A 27183-nucleotide genomic window follows, 5' to 3' on the forward strand; every position below is an offset into this window, starting at 1 on the left:
AAGTCCTAATTAATTTTTTTACACTGACTTTCATAGTAGTCTTTGGTTTTATTTAGGAAATCAAGTCTGTTCTCTGCAACCTCCACTTTAAAAACTCATTTCAGCCCCCCTCTTGCTGCTCATCTTCCATAATTTCAATCAATCTAATTTTTACTTTATAGTGTTTTCAATCTACTTTCCTCAACAGGGAAAGACAGTGTGAAGAGCAGATCTTCTTTACTCAGTTCCTTCTGAGAGCACATAGGGAATTTGCCTGCTTCAGGCCAGCCATTCCAGAACTTCAAGGGTAGGGTTCCTAAATTCCATTCATCTAAATACAAGCTCTGGTGAAAAAAGAGGCTACCTTAACTCATACATTCACTGTTTCAACCCCACTTCTCTATTATACACCTTGCAATGCAATGTTGCCTAGAGGTTTCACTTTACATTTAGATATCTCCAAATGACTTTCTCTCCCCATATCCTAACATTTGTGAGTTGCTTGCTTTTGTTTTCTGGGTAGATAAGAAACAAGGACTTTAACAAACCTCTTTAAGACTTCCACCTTCTGTGAAAGCTGAGTCCCCTGGAGGGACTTCCTAGAAAGAATACAGCTCAGCAGTCTAATAAGAAATCCCATCCCTGCCATATCTGCCAGTTTGTTTTTATTTCGCTGGGAGTCACACCCTGAATACATGTCTATTTCTACTACCCCTATGCGTCAGATCCTCACCCAAAGCCAGCTTTGAATAAAATTAAATTGATAAAATTGAGGCCAGCTTTGAATAAAATCATCGTGGCAAAAAATGACTACAAAGAATGTGAAGACTTATGAAGAATATTCTTAGTAGTTCACACAACTACCCTAATATAAGAATATTTCCACAGTAGTCAGAGAGGAAAAATAAGAGTGAAATTACTTTTAAAGAACTTTTAAATAATTATCTTAAGATGACAATTTTCCAACACATAGGATAGATAGAAAAAAAAAAGTATAAGCTTATGAAATTAGCTCATGAAGAGGACATTTTACAGGCCAACAAAGATACAATTCCTATTTTAATGTTTGAAGGACTTTTTCCCCTTGTATAACCCTTTCTATGTTTAACCTCTAAACCTTAGGATAATGCCAGGATTCAATTATATCTATAAGCTATTAGTCACCCCTTACATTACACTCTGCAAAGCAAGAGTAGAATTCATCTTCACCGTAATTACAAACGGATTTCAGCAGCATCTTTTGCTATGAAATAAAGAGTTTCTAAAAAAGTAAATCTGGGTAACATTAAGGAAAATTGCTCTATTCACCACATACTTAAATATCCATGATAAATATTTATTGCTAATATACTAATTTTAAGTCAGAAACCTGAACATCAGGGTATTTTTAAATAATTGTTTAAAAGCCTAGGTTAGCAGAATCTTTGTTCTGTCTTTACTTTCAGTTAAAAGTGATATAAAATTAGCAATAGATATGAAAATGTTTTACAAATCATAAATGTAAATAATCATGATGTGGTAAAGAAAAAAGCTTGCTTTCTACATATACCTGTTTAATATAGCTAACAGCCCTGTACCATGATGGTTGATGATACTTTCATTCAAATCCGTTAAGAGGGTAAAGAAGATTTTATATTTATGTTCCATTGAGCGATGATTTTATATGTATGATTAAGGAGGTAGGAATGGACCAAGTAGCTCTCAGCACTATCTACAAAGAAACAGCTTACTTCCAACCCCCAACTCAGCACTGAAATTAATAAACTGAACACGTTCCTGTGGTACATATCCTTCTTTCCTCCTCCAAAAAAACAGAAAGGCTTCTAATAAGGGTCACATATAAAAGACCTTAAAAGAGAAGAAATTTCAAAATGTAGGACAATAAAAATTACTCCAATCACAGCCATTAATATTAGTAAATATTCCCACTGAACTGCCTCTGAAACATCAACTGTGAAAGACCACATGGCATAATGCAAAAGGCAGAGGCTGTGGTGACAGACAAACCTACGTCCCAATTTCAGCTCTAGCACATATTAGCGGTGTGAAGTCGTATAGGTCATGTGTCTTCATTCTCCCGGTTTCAATCCCCTCATCTTAAAATGTGTGTAACTGCATGCCAAAGTTATTTCACTTAATCCTTGCAATAATTTATATGAAATGCCTAATACACAATAGGAGCTCAACTGATGTCAGCTCCCTTCCTTAAAAATGTGTGCAAAAATCCAGATTTCACTTAGAACTAGCCTGTGTCAAAACACTGTGTCACCTACAACAAGTATGATATATCATACATTTTTCATTTAGCTGTATTTTGGAGAATTTGAAATCTACTGCTTTTTCAGCTTCCCATAAGAATTATTCTACTCCCCATTTTAATATTTCCTTCATTATGTAGGTAAGATCAAGACATTAATGTGAAATGTTATGGTCACCAGTTCTTAAAGAAAACTGAGATAAGAAAGCAGGCAAAGTTTGTTTTCTTTAAGGAACTTTATGTATATTCATACTTTATGTACACAAGTATGTTTTCCCTTAATCCAAGTCCAAACACAAAAGTGTAACTTTAATGTCCTTCAAATTCTACTAACCACTAGTAAGGTCCCTGAATGTATTCCTAATGCAAAAATTTCCCATTGACCTCAGTTTTAAAAATTCAAAGCTACTTCAAATTAAATGGCCGAGTCCTAAGAAATATGCTATACAATTTAGCCATTCAATAATACTATCTCTTCAATAATACTATCTCCCATACTGAACAACCTAGTATTAATTTCCTAAATTCAAACATAAAATGGTATATTCTGGCTTGACATTATTATGAAAAAGCATTTCTACAATATAAATTGTGAAAGCTCTTTTAATAAAGCAGATCCTACTTCCCATGTACTATGAAAAACAAAATATAGAATACATTTAAGAACCTGACCGTTTATTAAAATAACTTCTAAGATTTAAAATAACTTCTAAGATTTAACATAAGATTTAACATGGCTTGTCCTTTGCCAAAAAACAATAAACTTCTAGTCTGCTGGAATCCATGTCTGGTTCATTTCCATATCCTCACAGCTCCTAGCACTACACCCTGTAGTACAGCACGTTGAGAGAAGGTATGCTGAATGAACAAAGTATATACAAATGTACAAAGCAACAATCAAGAACTGTAACAGCCCAGCAATTTTAAAATTACTTCTCTGAAACTGTGGGCACACAAGCTAAACGCTCTACTCTGACTTATGTAAGTTTTTCCAAAAATATTTCATATACATAACATGCATTATTCTCATGTGTTTATGAACTAGATCCTCAGTTGACAGCCTTGTGAAATAAAGCTCTTTATCCACTAACCAAAAGCATACATTATATTCATTTACAGGAGACATAACTACAAACATTATCTACATTTAACATACTACATCTAAATGAGGGCTGCCCCAAAAAGTATTCATCCTGGGAAACCATACCTTTATTCCACTATTGGGCAGGCTAGGGACCTGTGCTGGTTTGAAGCTGTTATGTTCCCCAGAAAAGGCCATGTTCTTTTAATCCATCTCTATTGTGGGTGGGACCTTTTGGTTAGGTTCTTTCAATTGAGATGTGACCCATCCTATTCAAGATACGTCTTCATTCTTTCCTGGAGTCCTTTATGAGAGAATAAAGGACAGAAAAAGCCAGAGAACTCAGAGAGAAACACCCAGAGAAGTTTGGAGAGAAATACAGGGAGAAATACCAGAGAAAGCTGAGAGGAAAAGCCCCAGAGAGATAAGGGAGGACCCACAGTAGCTGAGAGAGAAAGCCACTGAAACCAGGAGCTGAAAGCAACAAATCCCAGGAGCAAAGGACCAGCAGATGCTGGCCTTGTACCTTTCCACGTGACACAGAAACTCCGGATGCCAGCAGCCTATCTTCAGAAAAGGTCTCTTCTCTCTGGATGCCTTAATTTGGACATTTTCACCACCTTAGACTATAAATTTGTAAACTAATAAAACCCCATTGTGAAAGCCAATCCATTTCTGGTATATTGCTTTCTGGCAGCTTTAGCAAACCAAAACAAGAGTGGTGATGAATTCTTTGACGAAACTGTGTAAGACTTGTGACATTCTAGAGACCCAAAAAGGGTAAGAATCACTGCTATAAACATATTTTAGAACTCTTTCAGAACAGTTTTCAGAATCAGTTAAGATAAACGAATATGCTTTATTTTTATCTAAAACAGCATTGTTCAACATGATCTCAGATACCTTATTCACCATATTTGACCTCTAATGACCTGTGACCATTTCTAACACTAAACATACTCTCAAAATATGAAGATCACCCAACAATGAAGACACTGAAAATAATTTACCACCACCATCTACAAAGAAATTCCAAAGCAAATAATCCAAAACAATAACCAAAGGCAGTATTACTGCAAAAAAAAAAATTTAGTCGACAAAAATTGCTTACTTGAGAAAACACTCACAGAATCAATGTGTTCAAAATCATATTTACAGGAATAGTTTCACTGCTTGCCACGGTATTAATTTAGAGTTAATTGTTCTGAGTTTTGGGATTAACATCATATCTCTTCAATAGGTTTCATTCTTCACAAAGAGAAGCAAGCAGGTACTATTTTATAATAGTTTCTTTAAAAAGTTATTGTTCCAATTTGTTAAAGCTGCTGGAAATGCAATATACCAGAAATGAATTGGCTTTTACAATGGGGGTTTATTAGTTCACAAATCTACAGTTCCAAGGCCATGAAAACGTCCAAATTAAGGCAACAAGAGGTAGATACCTTCTCTGAGGAAAAAGCTGACGGTGTGCGGAACACCACTGTCGGCTGGGAAGGCATGTGGCTGGCGTCTGCTGGTTCTTTGCTAGTCAGTGACATTGCTTTCAGCTTCTGATAACAGTGGCTTTCTCCTTAAGTGTCTGTGAGTTCTCTCAGCTTCTCCAGAGCAAACTCTGGGCTTCATCTCTTAGCTTAGTGACTCCAAACGTCTTTCTGTCCTCATCTCCATGCATCTGGGTCTCTGTCGGCTCTGGGTGTTTTCTCTCTAAGCCTCTCTAAGTTCTCACTTAGCTTCTTCAGAGCAAACCCTGGGCTTCATCTCTTAGCTTAGCATCCCCAAATGTCTTTCTACCTGCAACTCTGAGTGTCTCTGTCTGTGTCGGCTCTCTTAAGGACTACAGTAAACTAAGACCTACCTTGAATTGGCAGAGTCACATCTCCATGGAAACAACCCAATCAAAAGATCCTACCCACAATAAGTCTGTACCCACCAGAGGTGATCAAAAGAACAGTCTTTCCCGGGATACACAACAGTCTCAAACCAGCACAGTTATGAACCTCCCTTGTTCTCAAAGTAAAAAGTGTTTGAAAAAAAGAAACAAACCTGGGTTAACTGCTCTGACTTAGCCTTTACAAAGTTTTACTATGAATAATTATATTCCTTGATTCACATAGTTAAAGCCAGCAATTTCAAGTACTATACCCACAACTCCCTTTCTTCCCCAAACAGTAAAAATATCTACTATTGGTAACTGAAAGCTTATTTTGCCTTAATTTGTCCATATACTATTTTCAATCATCTCCATATACCTTATATATAATCTACATTTTATATTTATTTTGTATCACTTATACATTTAAATGAAAGTATTTTAGTTCTTATTTGATTAACAAAACATTATAATTATTAAGCAATAAAAAGAAATCTCATAAACTCCCACTGTTCCATAATAATGAAAGAAACTACTGGCATAGATAAACCAGAAATCATTCATATCACAATCTAAGCCATGTAAGATCTGTACATATTTCCTTTTTAAATGCTTCATAGAATTTAATATTGCTTACATTTCCTGGGCCAGTAGCACTATGACAAGTGAGAGAAGGGGTCCTACAGTCTGCTGCATACAAGCCAGATCAGAATTAAAAACTGACTATGGAAGATGGCAGACTGGTGAGCTGTATGTTTTAGTTACTCCTCCAGGAAAGTAGGTAAAAAGCCAGGAACTGCGTGGACTGGACACCACAGAGCAATCTGTCTTTGGGCATACTTCATACAACACTCATGAAAACGTGGAACTGCTGAGATCAGCGAAATCTGTAAGTTTTTTGCGGCCAGGGGACCCGCGCCCCTCCCTGCCAGGCTCAGTCCCGGGGGAGGAGGGGCTGTCAGCTCCGGGAAGGAGAAGGGAGAATTGCAGTGGCTGCTCTTATCGGAAACTCATTCTACTGATTCAAACTCCAACCATAGATAGACTGAGACCAGACACCAGAGACTCTGAGAGCAGCCAGCCCAGCAGAGAGGAGACAGGCATAGAAAAAAAACAACACGAAAAACTCCAAAATAAAAGCAGAGGATTTTTGGAGTTCTGGTGAACACAGAAAGGGGAAGGGCGGAGATCAGGCCTTGAGGCGCATATGCAAATCCCGAAGCAAGGCTGATCTCTCTGCCCTGGGCACTTTTCCTTAATGGCCCTGGTTGCTTTGTCTATTAGCATTTCAATAACCCATTAGATCTCTGAGGAGGGCCGTTTTTTTTTTATTTATTTATTTTTTTTTAAATCCTTTTTGCTTTTTCTAAAACAATTACTCTAAGAAGCTCAATACAGAAAGCTTCAAAGAATTGAAATTTGGGCACCTCAAGTCAAGAGCAGAACTAAGAGAGCTCTGAGACAAAAGGCAATAATCCAGTGGCTGAGAAAATTCACTAAACAACACAACTTCCCAAGAAAAGGGGGGTGTCCGCTCACAGCCACCATCCTGGTGGACAGGAAAAACTCCTGCCCATCGCCAGCCCCATAGCCCAGAGCTGCCCCAGACAACCCAGTGTGACGGAAGTGCTTCAAATAACAGGCACACACCACAAAACTGGGCGTGGACATTAGCCTTCCCTGCAACCTCAGCTGAATGTCCCAGAGCTGGGAAGGGGGAGCAGTGTGAATTAACAGAGCCCCATTCAGCCATCATTTGAGCAGACTGGGAGCCTCCCAACACAGCCCAGCAGCCCAGAACTGCCCTGGGGGGACGGCACTCACCTGCGACATAGCACAGTCATCCCTCAACAGAGGACCCGGGGTGCACAGCCTGGAAGAGGGGCCCACTTGCAAGTCTCAGGAGCCATACGCCAATACCAAAGACTTGTGGGTCAGTGGCAGAGACAAACTGTGGCAGGACTGAACTGAAGGATTAGACTATTGCAGTAGCTTTAAAACTCTAGGATCATCAGGGAGATTTGATTGTTAGGGCCACCCCCCCTCCCCGACTGCCCAGAAACACGCCCCACATACAGGGCAGGCAACACCAACTACACACGCAAGCTTGGGACACCAATTGGGCCCCACAAGACTCACTCCCCCACTCACCAAAAAGGCTAAGCAGGGGAGATCTGGCTTGTGGAGAACAGGTGTCTCGTGGACGCCACCTGCTGGTTAGTTAGAGAAAGTGTACTCCACGAAGCTGTAGATCTGATAAATTAGAGATAAGGACTTCAACTGGTCTACAAACCCTAAAAGAACCCTATCAAGGTCAGCAAATGCCACGAGGCCAAAAACAACAGAAAATTATAAAGCATATGAAAAAACCAGATGATATGGATAACCCAAGCCCAAGCACCCAAATCAAAAGACCAGAAGAGACACACCTAGAGCAGCTACTCAAAGAACTAAAGATGAACAATGAGACCCTAGTACGGGATATGAAGGAAATCAAGAAGACCCTAGAAGAGCATAAAGAAGACATTGCAAGACTAAATAAAAAAATGGATGATCTTATGGAAATTAAAGAAACGGTTGACCAAATTAAAAAGATTCTGGACACTCATAGTACAAGACTAGAGGAAGTTGAACAACGAATCAGTGACCTGGAAGATGACAGAATGGAAAATGAAAACATAAAAGAAAGAATGGGGAAAAAAATTGAAAAACTCGAAATGGACCTCAGGGATATGATAGATAAAATGAAACGTCTGAATATAAGACTCATTGGTGTCCCAGAAGGGGAAGAAAAGGGTAAAGGTCTAGGAAGAGTATTCAAAGAAATTGTTGGGGAAAACTTCCCAAATCTTCTAAACAACATAAATACACAAATCATAAATGCTCAGCGAACTCCAAATAGAATAAATCCAAAAAAAACCCACTCCGAGACATATACTGATCACACTGTCAAACATAGAAGAGAAGGAGCAAGTTCTGAAAGCAGCAAGAGAAAAGCAATTCACCACATACAAAGGAAACAGCATAAGACTAAGTAGTGACTACTCAGCAGCCACCATGGAGGCAAGAAGGCAGTGGCACGATATATTTAAAATTCTGAGTGAGAGGAATTTCCAGCCAAGAATACTTTATCCAGCAAAGCTCTCCTTCAAATTTGAGGGAGAGCTTAAATTTTTCACAGACAAAGAAATGCTGAGAGAATTTGCTAACAAGAGACCTGCCCTACTGGAGATACTAAAGGGAGCCCTACAGACAGAGAAACAAAGACAGGACAGAGAGACTTGGAGAAAGGTTCAGTACTAAAGAGATTCGGTATGGGTACAATAAAGGATATTAATAGAGAGAGGGAAAAATATGGCAAACATAATCCAAAGGATAAGATGGCCGATTCAAGAAATGCCTTCACGGTTTTAACGTTGAATGTAAATGGATTAAACTCCCCAATTAAAAGATATAGATTCACAGAATGGATCAAAAAAAATGAACCATCAATATGTTGCATACAAGAGACTCATCTTAGACACAGGGACACAAAGAAACTGAAAGTGAAAGGATGGAAAAAAATATTTCATGCAAGCTACAGCCAAAAGAAAGCAGGTGTAGCAATATTAATCTCAGATAAAATAGACTTCAAATGCAGGGATGTTTTGAGAGACAAAGAAGGCCACTACATACTAATAAAAGGGGCAATTCAGCAAGAAGAAATAACAATCGTAAATGTCTATGCACCCAATCAAGGTGCCACAAAATACATGAGAGAAACATTGGCAAAACTAAAGGAAGCAATTGATGTTTCCACAATAATTGTGGGAGACTTCAACACATCACTCTCTCCTATAGATAGATCAACCAGACAGAAGACCAATAAGGAAATTGAAAACCTAAACAATCTGATAAATGAATTAGATTTAACAGACATCTACAGGACATTACATCCCAAATCAACAGGATACACATACTTTTCTAGTGCTCACGGAACTTTCTCCAGAATAGATCATATGCTGGGACATAAAACAAGCCTCAATAAATTTAAAAAGATTGAAATTATTCAAAGCACATTCTCTGACCACAATGGAATACAATTAGAAGTCAATAACCATCAGAGACTTAGAAAATTCACAAATACCTGGAGGTTAAACAACACACTCCTAAACAATCAGTGGGTTAAAGAAGAAATAGCAAGAGAAATTGCTAAATATATAGAGACGAATGAAAATGAGAACACAACATACCAAAACCTATGGGATGCAGCAAAAGCAGTGCTAAGGGGGAAATTTATAGCACTAAACGCATATATTAAAAAGGAAGAAAGAGCCAAAATCAAAGAACTAATGGATCAACTGAAGAAGCTAGAAAATGAACAGCAAACCAATCCTAAACCAAGTACAAGAAAAGAAATAACAAGGATTAAAGCAGAAATAAATGACATAGAGAACAAAAAAACAATAGAAAGGATAAATATCACCAAAAGTTGGTTCTTTGAGAAGATCAACAAGATTGACAAGCCCCTAGCTAGACTGACAAAATCAAAAAGAGAGAAGACCCATATAAACAAAATAATGAATGAAAAAGGTGACATAACTGCAGATCCTGAAGAAATTAAAAAAATTATAAGAGGATATTATGAACAACTGTATGGCAACAAACTGGATAATGTAGAAGAAATGGACAATTTCCTGGAAACATATGAACAACCTAGACTGACCAGAGAAGAAATAGAAGACCTCAACCAACCCATCACAAGCAAAGAGATCCAATCAGTCATCAAAAATCTTCCCACAAATAAATGCCCAGGGCCAGATGGCTTCACAGGGGAATTCTACCAAACTTTCCAGAAAGAACTGACACCAATCTTACTCAAACTCTTTCAAAACATTGAAAAAAATGGAACACTACCTAATTCATTTTATGAAGCTAACATCAATCTAATACCAAAACCAGGCAAAGATGCTACAAAAAAGGAAAACTACCGGCCAATCTCCCTAATGAATATAGATGCAAAAATCCTCAACAAAATACTTGCAAATCGAATCCAAAGACACATTAAAAAAATCATACACCATGACCAAGTGGGGTTCATTCCAGGCATGCAAGGATGGTTCAACATAAGAAAAACAATCAATGTATTACAACACATTAAAAACTCGAAAGGGAAAAATCAATTGATCATCTCAATAGATGCTGAAAAAGCATTTGACAAAATCCAACATCCCTTTTTGATAAAAACACTTCAAAAGGTAGGAATTGAAGGAAACTTCCTCAACATGATAAAGAGCATATATGAAAAACCCACAGCCAGCATAGTACTCAATGGTGAGAGACTGAAAGCCTTCCCTCTAAGATCAGGAACAAGACAAGGATGCCCGCTGTCACCACTGTTATTCAACATTGTGCTGGAAGTGCTAGCCAGGGCAATCCGGCAAGACAAAGAAATAAAAGGCATCCAAATTGGAAAAGAAGAAGTAAAACTGTCATTGTTTGCAGATGATATGATCTTATATCTAGAAAACCCTGAGAAATCAACGATACACCTACTAGAGCTAATAAACAAATTTAGCAAAGTAGCGGGATACAAGATTAATGCACATAAGTCAGTAATGTTTCTATATGCTAGAAATGAACAAACTGAAGAGACACTCAAGAAAAAGATACCATTTTCAATAGCAACTAAAAAAATCAAGTACCTAGGAATAAACTTAACCAAAGATGTAAAAGACCTATACAAAGAAAACTACATAACTCTACTAAAAGAAATAGAAGGGGACCTTAAAAGATGGAAAAATATTCCATGTTCATGGATAGGAAGGCTAAATGTCATTAAGATGTCAATTCTACCCAAACTCATCTACAGATTCAATGCAATCCCAATCAAAATTCCAACAACCTACTTTGCAGACTTGGAAAAGCTAGTTATCAAATTTATTTGGAAAGGGAAGATGCCTCGAATTGCTAAAGACACTTTAAAAAAGAAAAACGAAGTGGGAGGACTTACACTCCCTGACTTTGAAGCTTATTATAAAGCCACAGTTGCCAAAACAGCATGGTACTGGCACAAAGATAGACATATAGATCAATGGAATCGAATTGAGAATTCAGAGATAGACCCTCAGATCTATGGCCGACTGATCTTTGATAAGGCCCCCAAAGTCACCGAACTGAGCCATAATGGTCTTTTCAACAAATGGGGCTGGGAGAGTTGGATATCCATATCCAAAAGAATGAAAGAGGACCCCTACCTCACCCCCTACACAAAAATTAACTCAAAATGGACCAAAGATCTCAATATAAAAGAAAGTACCATTAAACTCCTAGAAGATAATGTAGGAAAACATCTTCAAGACCTTGTATTAGGAGGCCACTTCCTAGACTTTACACCCAAAGCACAAGCAACAAAAGAGAAAATAGATAAATGGGAACTCCTCAAGCTTAGAAGTTTCTGCACCTCAAAGGAATTTCTCAAAAAGGTAAAGAGGCAGCCAACTCAATGGGAAAAAATTTTTGGAAACCATGTATCTGACAAAAGACTGATATCTTGCATATACAAAGAAATCCTACAACTCAATGACAATAGTACAGACAGCCCAATTATAAAATGGGCAAAAGATATGAAAAGACAGTTCTCTGAAGAGGAAATACAAATGGCCAAGAAACACATGAAAAAATGTTCAGCTTCACTAGCTATTAGAGAGATGCAAATTAAGACCACAATGAGATACCATCTAACACCGGTTAGAATGGCTGCCATTAAACAAACAGGAAACTACAAATGCTGGAGGGGATGTGGAGAAATTGGAACTCTTATTCATTGTTGGTGGGACTGTATAATGGTTCAGCCACTCTGGAAGTCAGTCTGGCAGTTCCTTAGAAAACTAGAGATAGAGCTACCATTCGATCCAGCGATTGCACTTCTCGGGATATACCCGGAAGATCGGAAAGCAGTGACACGAACAGATATCTGCACGCCAATGTTCATAGCAGCATTATTCACAATTGCCAAGAGATGGAAACAACCCAAATGTCCATCAACAGATGAGTGGACAAATAAAATGTGGTATATACACACGATGGAATACTACGCGGCAGTAAGAAGGAACGATCTGGTGAAACATATGACAACATGGATGAACCTTGAAGACATAATGCTGAGCGAAATAAGCCAGGCACAAAAAGAGAAATATTATATGCTACCACTAATGTGAACTTTGAAAAATGTAAAACAAATGGTTTATAATGTAGAATGTAGGGGAACTAGCAGTAGAGAGCAATTAAGGAAGGGGGAACAATAATCCAAGAAGAACAGATAAGCTATTTAACGTTCTGGGGATGCCCAGAAATGACTATGGTCTGTTAATTTCTGATGGATGTAGTAGGAACAAGTTCACTGAAATGTTGCTATAGTATGTAACTTTCTTGGGGTAAAGTAGGAACATGTTGGAAGTTAAGCAGTTATCTTAGGTTAGTTGTCTTTTTCTTACTCCCTTGCTATGGTCTCTTTGAAATGTTCTTTTATTGTATGTTTGTTTTCTTTTTAACTTTTTTTTTCATACAGTTGATTTGAAAAAAGAAGGGAAAGTTAAAAAAAAAAAAAAAAGAAAAAAGACAAACAAGGAAAAAAAAAAAAAAAAAAAAAACGATGTAGTGCCCCCTTGAGGAGCCTGTGGAGAATGCAGGGGTATTCGCCTACCCCACCACCATGGTTGCTAACATGACCACAGACATAGGGGACTGGTGGTTTGATGGGTTGAGCCCTCTACCATAAGTTTTACCCTTGGGAAGACGGTTGCTGCAAAGGAGAGGCTAGGCCTCCCTGTATTTGTGCCTAAGAGTCTCCTCCTGAATGCCTCTTTGTTGCTCAGATGTGGCCCTCTCTCTCTGGCTAAGCCAACTTGAAAGGTGAAATCACTGCCCTCCCCCCTACGTGGGATCAGACACCCAGGGAAGTGAATCTCCCTGGCAACGTGGAATATGACTCCCGGGGAGGAATGTAGACCCGGCATCGTGGGATGGAGAACATCTTCTTGACCAAAAGGGGGATGTGAAAGGAAATGAAATAAGCTTCAGTGGCAGAGAGATTCCAAAACGAGCCGAGAGATCACTCTGGTGGGCACTCTTACGCACACTTTAGACAACCTTTTTTAGGTTCTAAAGAATTGGGGTAGCTGGTGGTGGATACCTGAAACTATTAAACTACAACCCAGAACCCATGAATCTCGAAGACAGTTGTATAAAAATGTAGCTTATGAGGGGTGACAGTGGGATTGGGAATGCCATAAGGACCAAACTCCACTTTGTCTAGTTTATGGATCGATGTGTAGAAAAGTAGGGGAAGCAAACAAACAGACAAAGGTACCTAGTGTTCTTTTTTACTTCAATTGCTCTTTTTCACTCTAATTATTATTCTTGTTATTTTTGTGTGTGTGCTAATGAAGGTGTCAGGGATTGATTTAGGTGATGAATGTACAACTATGTAATGGTACTGTAAACAATCGAAAGTACAATTTGTTTTGTATGACTGCGTGGTATGTGAATGTATCTCAATAAAATGATTATTAAAAAAAAAAAAAAAAAAAAAAACTGACTATGAATTGCTAAAGAGAGGAGAATCAACAGTATATAAAATTAATACGAACACAAATAAGTAAAGCAAGTATATAAAAGTAATACACTGCACTAAGAAAAATAAATTCCATATTTAAGTGACTAGTTCCTTAATTCCCCCTTTTTACCACTGCCAAATAAGAAACCAAAGTTAGGTGTGTATAACAAAGCTTAATGTTCATGTGTAAACACATCAGGACTATTACTTTGTATGGAATACTTTTATACAAACTGCTAATGGACTAAAATTTAGATTTAAATGTGTTTGATATTTAATATCACCCAGGAAAAGTCAAGCTATGAATTTTTTTTTAATGTTTTAGGAAATTACTTTAAAGGCTATTTGCTAATAGTCAAACCGCATCATCAGAATGTGTTACAGCAAACCCTGGCTCAATCATATTAAAATTACTAATTAATAGAGAGAAGCAATTCTGAAAGCATATTTTGAATGTTTCAAATATAAAGGACTAAAATATTAAAAACAATTTTTCTGTCTAAAGAATAATTTATCAAAAGAACAGAGTTAATGACATGACATTTTAGTTACTAAAGAAAGCAATGCTATGGAAGGAATAAGTTTCCAATTCTCTCTAGTCCTTATGTGCTATCCTGTAGCCAGGATTTGCCAATGATACACACAAAGTCAATTGTGATCTATAGAATAGTGGTTAGGAACAATGTTTTAGAGTGAAAGCAACTTGCTACCTGTATGTCTAAAGGTAAAGATACCAACATTTCCTCTAATCACAAGGACTAAACAAGATAACATACGTAAAGGTCAGTACCCATCATAAAGCATTTAAGTTACAGTACTATTTCATATATATATATATACAGATAGATGACAGAAAAAGACATAGGTGTGTGTGTACATGTCAGTTAGTATACCAACATATTTCCTAGCTTTGTCTACTGAGAGGGCCTAGAAGCACTGACATCTCACAGTTGCAATGAGCATACCTCTTCAAAACACCATCCTCCTAGTGAAAGAAATCAGGGCTCCTTGGAAAAGTGGAAGCCTCCGTGGCTGGGACAGGGAAAATGTAAGTTGACACTAGAACATTTTAAGATGCCAGAAAATAAGGAAGTGTTCAAAACAGGATGGGGGCATGTTGAAAGGACAAAAGAGCTACTAACGGCCGAAGATAGAAAAATTTAACCAAGAAAACAGTGATAGTATTGGACTGCAACCCACAGAATAAAATAAATGTCCATGAGTCCATACTGACATAAATAAGGTAAATGGGAGAGAAAAGACAGCTCTTCCTCACAGAAGAATTCCAATTAATAAATGTAGAAGGAAAGAAGAAAACAGAAAATCACCATTAAGTAAACAACACTGTAATAATTGTTACAGAAAAGATCCACCAACTGATACTAAAATTAGTAGGCAAAAGGTTGAAGATAAACAGGATATTTATTAGTTACAATGAGAAAAACAATAGCTTTACTGTGGACAACCTGGCAGACAAGGGTTAGCACATCAGTAATAGGACATATTGACATCATGAAACTCCTGATAATGTGTACTAAGAAGGACATATTATCACTCCTGTGATCTGCCAAAAATGCACGACCTTATTCTAATCATGAGAAAATATCAGATAAACCCAAATTGAGGGACATTCTAAAAAACTGTCAAGGTCATAAATGACAAGAAAAAAAACAAGCAACTGTCATATCTTGGAAGAGACTAAGAATTCATGACAACTAAATGTAACATGGGATCCTACATGGAATCCTGTAAGAAAAAATTATATTAGTGGAAAAACTGGTTAAATTTTTTTTTTTATAAAGTTCTCCAGCTACAGCATAGTAAATTTAGTTTAGCAGTTTAGTTGATAGTACTGCACCAATGTCAATAGGTGCCACACCATTATGTAGGATATTAATATTAGGGAAAGCTGGGTGAAGGGTACATGGAAATTCTCCATACTTTACTACTGTTCTGTAAGTTTGAACTTATTTCAAAATAAAAAGTTACTTTTTTTTAAAAAAGTATATAATATCCACAGTTATCTATGCAGTGTATAATACCTATCCTTTTATTTTACCTTAAAATCACTGGAGTTATGCTAAAATATCCTCTAACTCCTAAAGCTAGAATATATAACCCTAACCAACTCAAATCTGAAAAACTTAAAATACAGATATCATTACCTGTAATTTTATATCCATAAGCAGCTAGCTGTCCAGCCATATATTCTCCATCTGAATTATTATGAGAACAACCCCATGTTCGTATCCAAATTTTCTGTATGCCTGGAATAGTGCTGTTAAACGATTAATTAAAAAAAAAAAAAGTGAGTCTCATTAAGCGCCTTCAAAATTAAAAGCCACTAAATGATTTCTGGGAATATTAAGCAAAAAACCCACACTCATTGCAATCCATTCACAAGCTTTTCATTAAGTGTACCAACTTAATCTACAATCATTAGTTACAGCAAAAGTCTAAAATCAATATAAAATAACCACAGAATTCTAAGGTAAGACTCTCTACTTAAAAAATATCTCCTTTTTTCTCCAAATTGTATTTTAATACAGCACTACTACAGTACTAACACTAAATTCAACTCCTAGAAAAGCACATACAAATAACTGTAGCAGAGAAAATGGTGCTAGCAGCAGCCCCAAATTAAGAAAGAAAAATCCAGTACATCTGGTGAAATACACTGGCTGCATTCTTTATTTTATGATTTACAGATATAAACAATTGAATCAAAATGAAAAACCATCAACCCTGAGGCTTCACACTATTAGAATTACTCTATATATACATACAGAATTCTAAAAATAAAATTATATTTTGAAGGGAAAAAATGGCTTTCTACTCAGATTACCCTAGTAAGTTGGTAAATAGATATTACTTTAAGGACATGTACAGAACAAATCTGATAAACTTCAATCATTAAAATACAACCAAATTTTAAATTCAGAGATTTTTAAAACTTCACGTTCCAAACAAAATAACCAAGTATATTAAAACTATCGACAATTTACTAAACAGACAAATTTGGCTGACAAAAACTCTGTAACTGCCTAATTCTTTCTGGCTAGAATTTCACTAAGCCAGAAACCTACCATGGCAGTGTAAACAAGGCATAATTTACTTGTGCCCAGTGCCTTGTCCATAGTAGCTGATTCAGAAGTATCTGTAAATTTGCTAACAAAAATTAAATGTGCAAACCACACTGTCTCATAAGAATCACAAATGTCACTAAAAGTTTAACTTGAAAGTAACAAAGAATTATATACCAACTACAGTATTATCCAAGAGATCCTAGAGATCTACTTTGTACCAAATACTGGGCTTAGGCTCTACCTTCAAGAAACATCCAATCTGGCATCTTTTTCATTTTCAACCAATTAACCTTGCCAAATTTAAAACAAATCTATACGTATTTAAAACAAATCTACATATTTAAAAAAAGAGATACGTTTTGTGTATGTGTGTGTATTTACCCAAACTGCCAGCTTCTCAAACTCTGATACGAAGATGAATGTAATTAGAAGGGAAAAAGCTTACCTATAACTTGGTGGAGTGTCTTCCTCTTGCAAATATTTTTGGGTATTTCGCCTTCGCACCTTTGGAACAACATGCTTTCTTGCAAAATGCCTATCTTGTGGCTTTGAATCCTCCTGTGACACAATATCTTCTATGTCATCCAGTAGTGTATCACAGGATGCAGAAGGCATCTTCTCTATCACACAAAAAATTAAAAATAACACAAGCTTATGAGCCTCTCAGGAAATGTGCTTGACACAATAGCATTGCCTATGAAATATTCCTGCTAGATGTGAATCTAATTAAAACTTCAGATCTAACGAGAGATTACAGAAAATAGAGGAGACAAAGAAACACAGGGATACAATCAAACCCAGATGGTGGAACGTTCCATGGTACAATTGGCCCCGTTTCTTCAAGAAATCAATAGCATGGGGAAAATGCAAGGAAAGAACCATTCAAGAGTAAAACAGACTTAAAAGGCATAATAAATGCAAGTCATTTCCTTGGTTGGATCTTACTTTCTCCAAACGCTGTAAGATATTTTGGGAACAATGAGAGAAGTTATAATATAAACTGAATATTAGATAATACTAGAGAATTACTATACATCATTAGATATACAGTATTGATATTGTCCTTATGTTGGAAAAAATCTTCAAGTATTTAGAAGTGAAATGTCTTGATATCTATTATTTACTTTCAATACTTAAGAAAAAATAGATTATGATATATGGGAAAACTCAATTCTTAAATCTAGGAAATAGGTATGTAAGTGTTCATTGTTCTGTTCTATTCTAACTTTTCTGAATGTTCAAAGTTTCCATAATTTAAAAAAAAAATTAAACATGGCTTCCAGGAAGATGGAGTACGTGTACTTTTCCCCATCTCTCTTGCCAAGTACAACTAAAAGCTCTGGACATTATATATACAACAAACTTAAGAGGACTCTAAAAGGTGAAAAGAAGGTAGCAGAATGGCTAGGAACCTCAGAACCTGAGGAATAATGCAGTGGTGAGTTCCCAGGGTTTTCTTTTTGCCTTGTATACCATACATCAGAGCTGAAAAAGCCAGCAACCCAGAACTGGCAATGGACGCAGATTTTTAAAAAGCCCCAACAAAAGCCTGCTCTGTCTAGCCAAAGGACCAGGAAAGAGGCAACATAGAAAAACAGAACTTTTAGATAATAACTGCTCTACTGCAACAAACACCACAGAAAAAAACTGTGATCCTACCCCCAGCCAAGCAACAAAGACCTCATGGTAAACCTAGACTTCCACTCTTGCAATAACATGGTGTCCCAATATCCCACCACCAAGAGGTAATCAGAGAAAGAAGCCAGGACTTTCATCCCAGCTAGATGGTAACAACCCCCTTTCCTCTGCAGCATCAATGGAGACCAAGTGGGGAGCGTGGACTTTCACCCCCACCTGACAGTAATGAGGCTCCCTTCCCTCTATGTACAGGTTGGTGTCATCAGAGGCCTACTGGAAAATCAGAAGTTTCACCACACCAAGCACCAACGAGGCTATCCCCATGACAGTGTCAGTGAAGACCACATGGGGAACTTGAAATCCCACCACCACACAGCAACACCCATTAGGTATCAAGGGAGCCCAAGGGGGAATGTGGACTTCAACCTCCACCTGGCAGTAAAGTGAAAAAACAAAACAAAACAAAACAAAACATCTCCCACCCACTTCCTCTCTTGGAGCAGTGTCAAAGCAAGTCAGCTAAACAGAAAGCTTAAACAAGACCCAGGATCACAAAACATATGAAATTGTCCAGGTTTCAAATGAAAATCACTCATGCTACCAAGAACCAGAAAGATGATATAGTGAATGAAAAAAAGACAATCAACATATGGCAACACTGAAATGACAGAAATGTTAGAATTATCTGACAAAGATTTCAAAATTCCATGATAAAAGTGCTAAAATAGGCAGTTAAGAAAATCACTTGAAGCAAATAAAAAAAAAGAAAGAAAGTCTTAGGTGGGAAATAACAAAGAAATAGAAGATATAAAGAAGAACTAAATGGAAATTTTAGAACTAAAACATATAATGGTGAAATAAAAAGTAATGTATGAGATCAAAGGCAGAATGCAGGGGACAGAGGGTTAAAAAAATGGTGAACTGGAAGATAGAAAAATAGAATTTCTCACCTAAACAACAGAGACCTAGACTGAAAAAAGAAAAAAAATGCCTTGGAAACCTGTGGGAGTATATCAAAAGAACTAACAAGGTATCATAGGAGTGCCAGAAGAGGAGAAAAAAGATGGAGCTGAAAAAATACTTGAAGAAATAATGGCTGAAAATTTCTGAAATTTGGCAAGACACATAAACCTACCAATTTGGGAAACAGAGTGAAACCCAAACAAGAATAAGCCCAGAGAAAGCCATGTGGATCACACTCCCCTTTGTCCAGTGTATGGATGGATGAGAAGAAAAGCGGGGGCAAAGAAAAAAAAAAAAGCACCCAGTGATTTTTTTTTACTTTAAAAAAAAGAAAGAATAAGCCCAGAGAAATCCACACTAAAGACACATCAGCAAACATCTAAAAAATATATCAGACAAACATAAACCAAAGGATAGGATGGCTGATTCAAGAAATGCCTTCACAATAATAACGTTGAATGTAAATGGATTAAACTTCCCAATCAAAAGATACAGACTGGCAGAATGGATCAAAAAAATATGAACCATCAATATATTGCATATAAGAGACTCATCTTACACACACGGACACAAAGAAATTGAAAGTCAAAGGATGGAAAAAAAATATTTCACACAAGCTACAGCCAAAAGAAAGCAGGAGTAGCAATATTAATCTCAATAAAATAGACTTAAAATGCAAGGATTTTACGAGAGACAAAGAAGGCTACTACATGGTAATAAAAGGGGCAATTCAACAAGAAGAAATAATAATCATAAATGTTTATGCACCCAATCAAGGTGCCACAAAATACATGAGACAAACACTGGCAAAACTACAGGAAGCAATTGATGTTTCCACAATAATTGTGGGAGACTTCAACACATCACTCTCTCCTACAGATACATAAATCAGAAAGAAGACCAATAAGGAAATTGAAAACCTCAACAATCTGATAAATGAATTTGATTTAACAGACATATACAGAACATTACATCCCAAATCACCAAGATACACATTCTTCTCTAGTGCTCACAGAACTTTCTCCAGAATAGACCATATGCTGGGACATACAACAAGCCTCAATAAATTTAAAAAAAGTGAAATTATTCAAAGCACATTCTCTGACCACAATGGGATACAATTAGAAGTCAATAACCATCAGAGAATTAGAAAATTCACAAATACCTGGAGGTTAAACAACACACTCCTAAACAATCAGTGGGTTAAAAGAAGAAATAGCAAGAGAAATTGCTAAATATATAGAAACGAATGAAAATGAGAACACAACATACCAAAACCTATGGGGTGCAGCAAAAGCGGTACTGAAGGGGAAGTTTATAGTACTGAACACGTATATCAAAAAGGAAGAAAGAGCTAAAATCACATAACTAATGGAGCAAGTAAAGAAGCTAGAAAACAAACAGTAAACTAATCTAAACCACATAGAAGAAAAGAAATAACAAGGATCAAAGCAAAAATAAATTACATAGAAAACAAAAAAACAATAGAGAAAATAAGTAACACCAAGATTTGGTTCTTTGAGAAGATCAACAAGATTGACAAGCCCCTAGCTAGAGTGACAAAATCAAAGAGAAGACCCATATAAACTAAATAATGAATGAGAAAGGTGACATTACTGCAGATCCTGAAGAAATTTAAAAAATTATAAGAGGATACTATGAACAACTGTATGCCAACAAACTGGATAATGTAGAGGAAATGGACAATTTCCTGGAAACATATGAACTACCTAGACAGACCAGAGAAGAAACCAACCAATCACAAGCAAAGAGATCCAATCAGTCATCAAAAAACTTACCACAAATAAATTCCCAAGGCCAGATGGCTTCACAGGGGAATTCTACCAAACTTTCCAAAAAGAATCGACACCAATCTTACTTAAACTCTTTCAAAACATTGAAGAAAATGGAACACTACCTAACACATTTTATGAAGCTAACATCAATCTAATACCAAAGCCAGGCAAAGATGCCACAAAAAAGGAATACTACAGGCCAATCTCCCTAATGAATATAAATGTAAAAATTCTCAGCAAAATACCTGCAAATCGAATCCAAAGACACATTAAAAAAACCATACACCATGACCAAGTGGGGTTCATTCCAGGCATGCAAGGATGGTTCAACATAAGGAAATCAATCAGTGTATTACAACACATTAACAAATCAAGAAAGAAAAATCAAATGATCATCTCAACAGATGCTGAAAAAGCATTCTACAAAATCCAACATCCCTTTTTGATAAAACCCTTCAAAAGGCAGGAATTGAAGGAAACTTCCTCAATATGATAAAGAGCATATATGAAGAACCCACAGCCAGCATAGTACTCAATGGTGAGAAACTGAAAGCCTTCCCCCTAAGATCAGGAACAAGACAAGGATGCCCACTGTCACCACTGTTATTCAACACGGTGCTAGAAGTGCTAGCCAGGGCAATCCGGCAAGACAAAGAAATAAAAGGCATCCAGATTGGAAAGGAAGAAGTAAAACTGTCATTATTTGCAGATGATATGATCTTGTATCTGGAAAACCCTGAGAAACCGACGATACAGCTACTGGAGCTAATAAACAAATTTAGCAAAGTAGCAGGATACAAGATTAATGCACATAAGTCAGCAATGTCTCTATAGGCTAGAAATGAAAGAAGTGAATAGACACTCAAGAAAAAGATACCATTTTCAATAGCAACTAAAAAAAAATCAAGTATCTAGGAATAAACTTAACCAAAGATGTAAAAGACCTATACAAAGAAAACTAAATAACTCTACTAAAAGAAATAGAAAAGGACCTTAAAAGATGGAAAAATATTCCATGTTCATGGACAGGAAGGCTAAATGTCATTAAGATGTCAATTCTACCCAAACTCATCTACAGATTCAATGCAATCCCAATCAAAATTCCAACAACCTACTTTGCAGACTTGGAAAAGCTAGTTATCAAATTTATTAGGAAAGGGAAGATGCATCGAATTGCTAAAAACACTCTAAAAAACAAAGTGGGAGGACTTACACTCCCTGACTATAAAGCCATAGTAGTCAAAACAGCATGGTATTGGCACAAAGATAGATATATTGATCAATGGAATCAAACTGAGAATTTGGAGATAGACCCCCAGATGTATGGCTGACTGATCTCTGATAAGGCCCTCAAAGCCACTGAACTGGGAAGTAACAGTCTTTTCAACAAATGGGGCTGGGAGAGTTGGATATTCATATCCAAAAGAATGAAAGAAGACACCTACCTCACACCATACACAAAAATTAACTCAAAGTGGATCAAAGACCTCAATATAAAGCAGCACCATAAAACTCCTAGAAGATAATGTATGGAGACATCTTCAAGACCTTGTATTAGGAGGTCACTTCCTAGACCTTACACCCAAAGCAAAAACAACAAAGGATAAAATAGATAAATGGGAAATCCTCACGCTTAAAAGTTTCTGTACCTCAAAGAAATTTGTCAAAAAGGTGAAGAGTCAGCCAACTCAATAGGAAAAAATTTTTGGAAACCATGTATCTGACAAAAGACTGAAACTGTGCATATATAAAGAAATCCTACAACTCAGTGACAATAGTACAGACAGCCCAATTATAAAACGGGCAAAAGATATGAAGAGACAGTTCTCTGAAGGGGAAATACAAATGGCCAAGAAACACATGAAAAAATGTTCAGCTTCACTAGCTATTAGAGAGATGCAAATTAAGACTACAATGAGACACCATCTCACACCAATTAGAATGGCTGCCATTAAACAAACAGGAAACTACAAATGCTGGAGAGGATGTAGAGAAACTGGAACTCTTATTCATTGTTGGTGGGACTGTATAATGGTTCAGTCACTCTGGAAGACAGTCTGGCAGTTCCTCAGAAAACTAGATATAGAGTTACCCTTCAATCCACCAATTGCACTTCTCAGTATATACCCGGAAGATCTGAAAGCAGTGACGCAAACAGATATCTGCATGCCAATGTCCATAGCAACATTATTCACAATTGCCAAGGATGGAAACAACCCAAATATCCTTCAACAGATGAGTGGATAAATAAAATGTGGTACATACACACAATGGAATACTATGCAGCAGTAAGAAGGAACAATGTCATGAAACATATTACAACTTGGATGAACCTTGAAGACATAATGCTGAGGGAAATAAGCCAGGCACAAAAAGAGAAATATTATATGCTACTACTAATGTGAACACCGCTAGGGGAGAATGCAGGGGTATCGGGCTTCCCCACCTCGATGGTTGCTGATGTGCTCACAGACATCAGGGACTAGTGGTTTGATCGGCTGAGCCCTCAATCATGGGACTTGACCTTGGGAAGACTGGTACTGCAAAGGAGAGGCTAGGCCTGCTTATAATTGTGCCTAACTGTCTCCTCCTGAATGCATCTTTGTTGCTCAGATGTGGCCCTCTCTCTCTAGCTAAGCCAACTTTGCAGATGAAATCACTGCCCTCCCCACAATGTGGGATCTGATACCCAGGGGTGTAAATACCCCTGGCAACATGGAATATGACTCCTGAAACTATCAAACTACAACCCAGAACCCATGAATCTTGAAGACAATTGTATAAAAATGTAGCTTATGAGGGGTGACAATGTGATTGGGAAAGCCATGTGGATCACATTCCCCTTTGTCCAGTGTATGGATGGATGAGTAGAAAAACGGGGGCAAAAAAAAAAAAAAGCACCCAGTGTTCTTTTTTACTTTAATTGTTCTTTTTCACTTTAACTTTTATTGTTATCACTTTTGTGTGTGTGGTAATGAAAATGCTCAAAAATTAATTTTGGTGATAGATGCACAACTATTTGGTGGTACTGTGAACAATTGATTGTACACTTTATCTGAATGCATGGTATGAGAATATATCTCAATAAAATTGAGGAAAAAAAGACACATCAGTAAACATCTAAAAACTAAAGATGACAAAAATCTTGAAAGCAACCACAGAAAAACAACACCTTACCTACAGGACCTGGGGGCAGGGAAGTGGGTATAATTCAAATGACAGCAGATTTCTCATCAGAAATCATGGAAGTCAGAAGGAAGTGGCACAATATTTTCCAAGTACTAAAAAAAAAGTCAACCCAGAATCTTACACCCAGCAAAAATATCCTTCAGATCATGGGATTGAGAATATCTTCTTGACCAAAAGGGGGATGCAAAATGAAATGAAATAAAGTTTCAGTGGCTGAGAGATTTCAAATGGACTCGAGAGGTCACTCTGGTGGACATTCTTGTGTACTATATAGACAATACCTCTTACATTTTAAGCTATTGGAATAACTAGAAGTAAATACCTGAAACTATCAAACTCCAACCCAGTAGTCTGGACTCCTGTAGACGACTGTATAACAATGTAGATTACAAGGGGTGACAGTGTGATTGTGAAAACCTTGTGGATCACACTCCCTTTATCTAGTGTATGGATGGATGAGTAGAAAAATGGGGACAAAAACTAAATGAAAAAATAGGGTGGGATGGGGGGATGATTTGGTGGTTCTTTTTTACTTTTATTTTTTATTCTTATTCTGATTCTTTCTGATGTAAGGAAAATGTTCAGAAATAGGTTCTGGTGATGAATGCATAACTATATGATGGTACTGTGAACAGTTGATTGTACACCATGGATGACTGTATGGTATGTGAATATATTTCAATAAAACTGAATTTAATTAACAAAAATCCTTCAAGAATGAATTAGAAATCAAGACATTCTCATATGAAGGAAAGCAGAAAGAATTTGTCACCATGAGATCTAATATAAAATAAAAGCTAGAGAAAGTTCTGTAAATAGAAAGGAAACAACAAAGGAAGGAACCATGCAACATCAGGGAGGAATGAAGAATACAGTAAACAAGAATATGGGTAAATACAACAGGCTTTCCTTCTCTTGAGTATTCTAAATCATGGTTGACAGTTGAGACAAAAATTATAACACTATCTGATGTGGTTTTTAAATGTATGTAGAGGAAATATTTAAGACAGGTATATCATAAATAGGGGAGTATATAGGGATATAAAGAGAGATAAGATTTCTAAGAGTCATCTGAACTGTTAAAATAATAACACCAGGAAATTCTGAGTTATGTATGTATAATGTAATACAAACAGCAACCACTAAAAAAGCTACACAAAGAGATACACTCAAAAACACTAATAAGTAAATCAAAGTGGAATTCTAAAAAATGTTCAATTAATCCATAGGATGACAGGAATAAGAAAACAACAACAACAAAAAAAAAAAAATAGGAAAGAAAATATAAAAGGGTACATTTAAACTCTAACATTTCAGTAATTACCCTAAATGTAAACAGTCCACATCAATTAAGACAGATGTTGGTACAGTGGATTAAAAAACATGGCCAACTATATACTGTCTACAAGAAACTCACTTCAACTATAATCAGTTGAAAAATGAAAGGACAGAAAAAGATATATCATGCAAACATTAACCAAAGGAAAGCAGAAGTGGCTATATTAATATCAGATTAAGTAGACTTCAGTGCAAATAAATTACCAGAGACAAAGATGGACATTACATAACAACAAAACAGATCAATCCACCAAGAAAACACAGCAATCCTAAATGTATATGCTCCAAACAACAGAGCTGTAAACATGTGAAGCAAAAACTGGTAGAATTGAAAGGAGAAATAAATAAATGCAAAATTACAGTTGGAGACTTCAACATTTGCCTCTCAACAGCTGATACAATTAGAACTAGATAAAAAATGAGCAAGATATAGAAGAATGCAACAACATCAACCAACAGGATCTAACTGACATTTATAAAACTCTACACTCTACAACAGCAGAATATACTTTTAAGTGCCCAGAGACTACAGACCAAGATAGACCATATTCTAGGCCATACGACAAATCTCAACAAATTTAACATAACTGATATTATACAGACTACAGCAATGGAAGTAACTAAACATCAGTAACAGGTAAGAGGAAAATCTCCAAATACTTGGGAACTAACACACTTCTAAGTAATCTATGGGGTTAATGAGGAGCTCTCAAGGAAAATTTAAAAATACACTGAAATGAATGAAAATAAAAATACAATATATTCAAATTTGTGGAACACAGCTGAAACAGTGCACAGAGGGAAACGCATAGCACTAAATGCATACATTAGAAAAGAGGAGGTTTCAAATCAATAACTTAAGCTCTCACCTCAAGAACCTGGAAAAAAAGAAAAATAAACCCAAATAAGTAGGAGCAGAAATCAATAAAAATGAAAACAGAAAAATCAATGAAACTAAGAGCTGGTTTTTGTAGACATAACAGTGAACAGGAGATGACATCTTTGTCCATATGGATATTATACTGTAATGAGAAAAAACAGACATATAATTACATATATGGCATCATGTAGATAAGTGCTATGAAGAAAAATGAAGCATAAAGTAGAGATAGGGTTCAGTAAGAGAGTATGGGGAAATTGGGCCGGTGTGTAGTTATTTAGATAGGCAGTTAGGAAAGGCTTCTCAGAGTAGGTGTCATTTGAGTAAAGAACTAGGCAGCAGCCATACAAATATCTGGGAAATGATATCAGGCAGAGAAATAGCAAGTGAAAAGGTCCCTGAGTCAGAAATTAGTTCATAGTCAAAGAATATATAAAAGGTCAGTACAGTTGAAACAGAGGAGGATATAGGAGAGGCAGTAGCCCGGGGCTGTACTGTTAGACTCTCTGG

At 36.6% G+C, this 27183-nt stretch overlaps 1 protein-coding gene across 1 annotated transcript in view; it reads right to left on the reverse strand.

Moving 5' to 3' along the window:
* CDKAL1 (CDK5 regulatory subunit associated protein 1 like 1) overlaps positions 1–27183 on the reverse strand; it is a 732119-nt gene that overhangs the window by 698440 nt on the left and 6496 nt on the right. Inside the window, 2 exon segments of the mRNA XM_037843927.1 lie at positions 15949–16061; positions 17315–17489. Of these exon segments, the coding sequence (XP_037699855.1) occupies positions 15949–16061; positions 17315–17489 (288 nt within the window).

Source organism: Choloepus didactylus, chromosome 7 (assembly GCF_015220235.1).
Source record: "Choloepus didactylus isolate mChoDid1 chromosome 7, mChoDid1.pri, whole genome shotgun sequence".
Classification (NCBI taxonomy): Eukaryota; Metazoa; Chordata; class Mammalia; order Pilosa; family Megalonychidae; genus Choloepus; species Choloepus didactylus.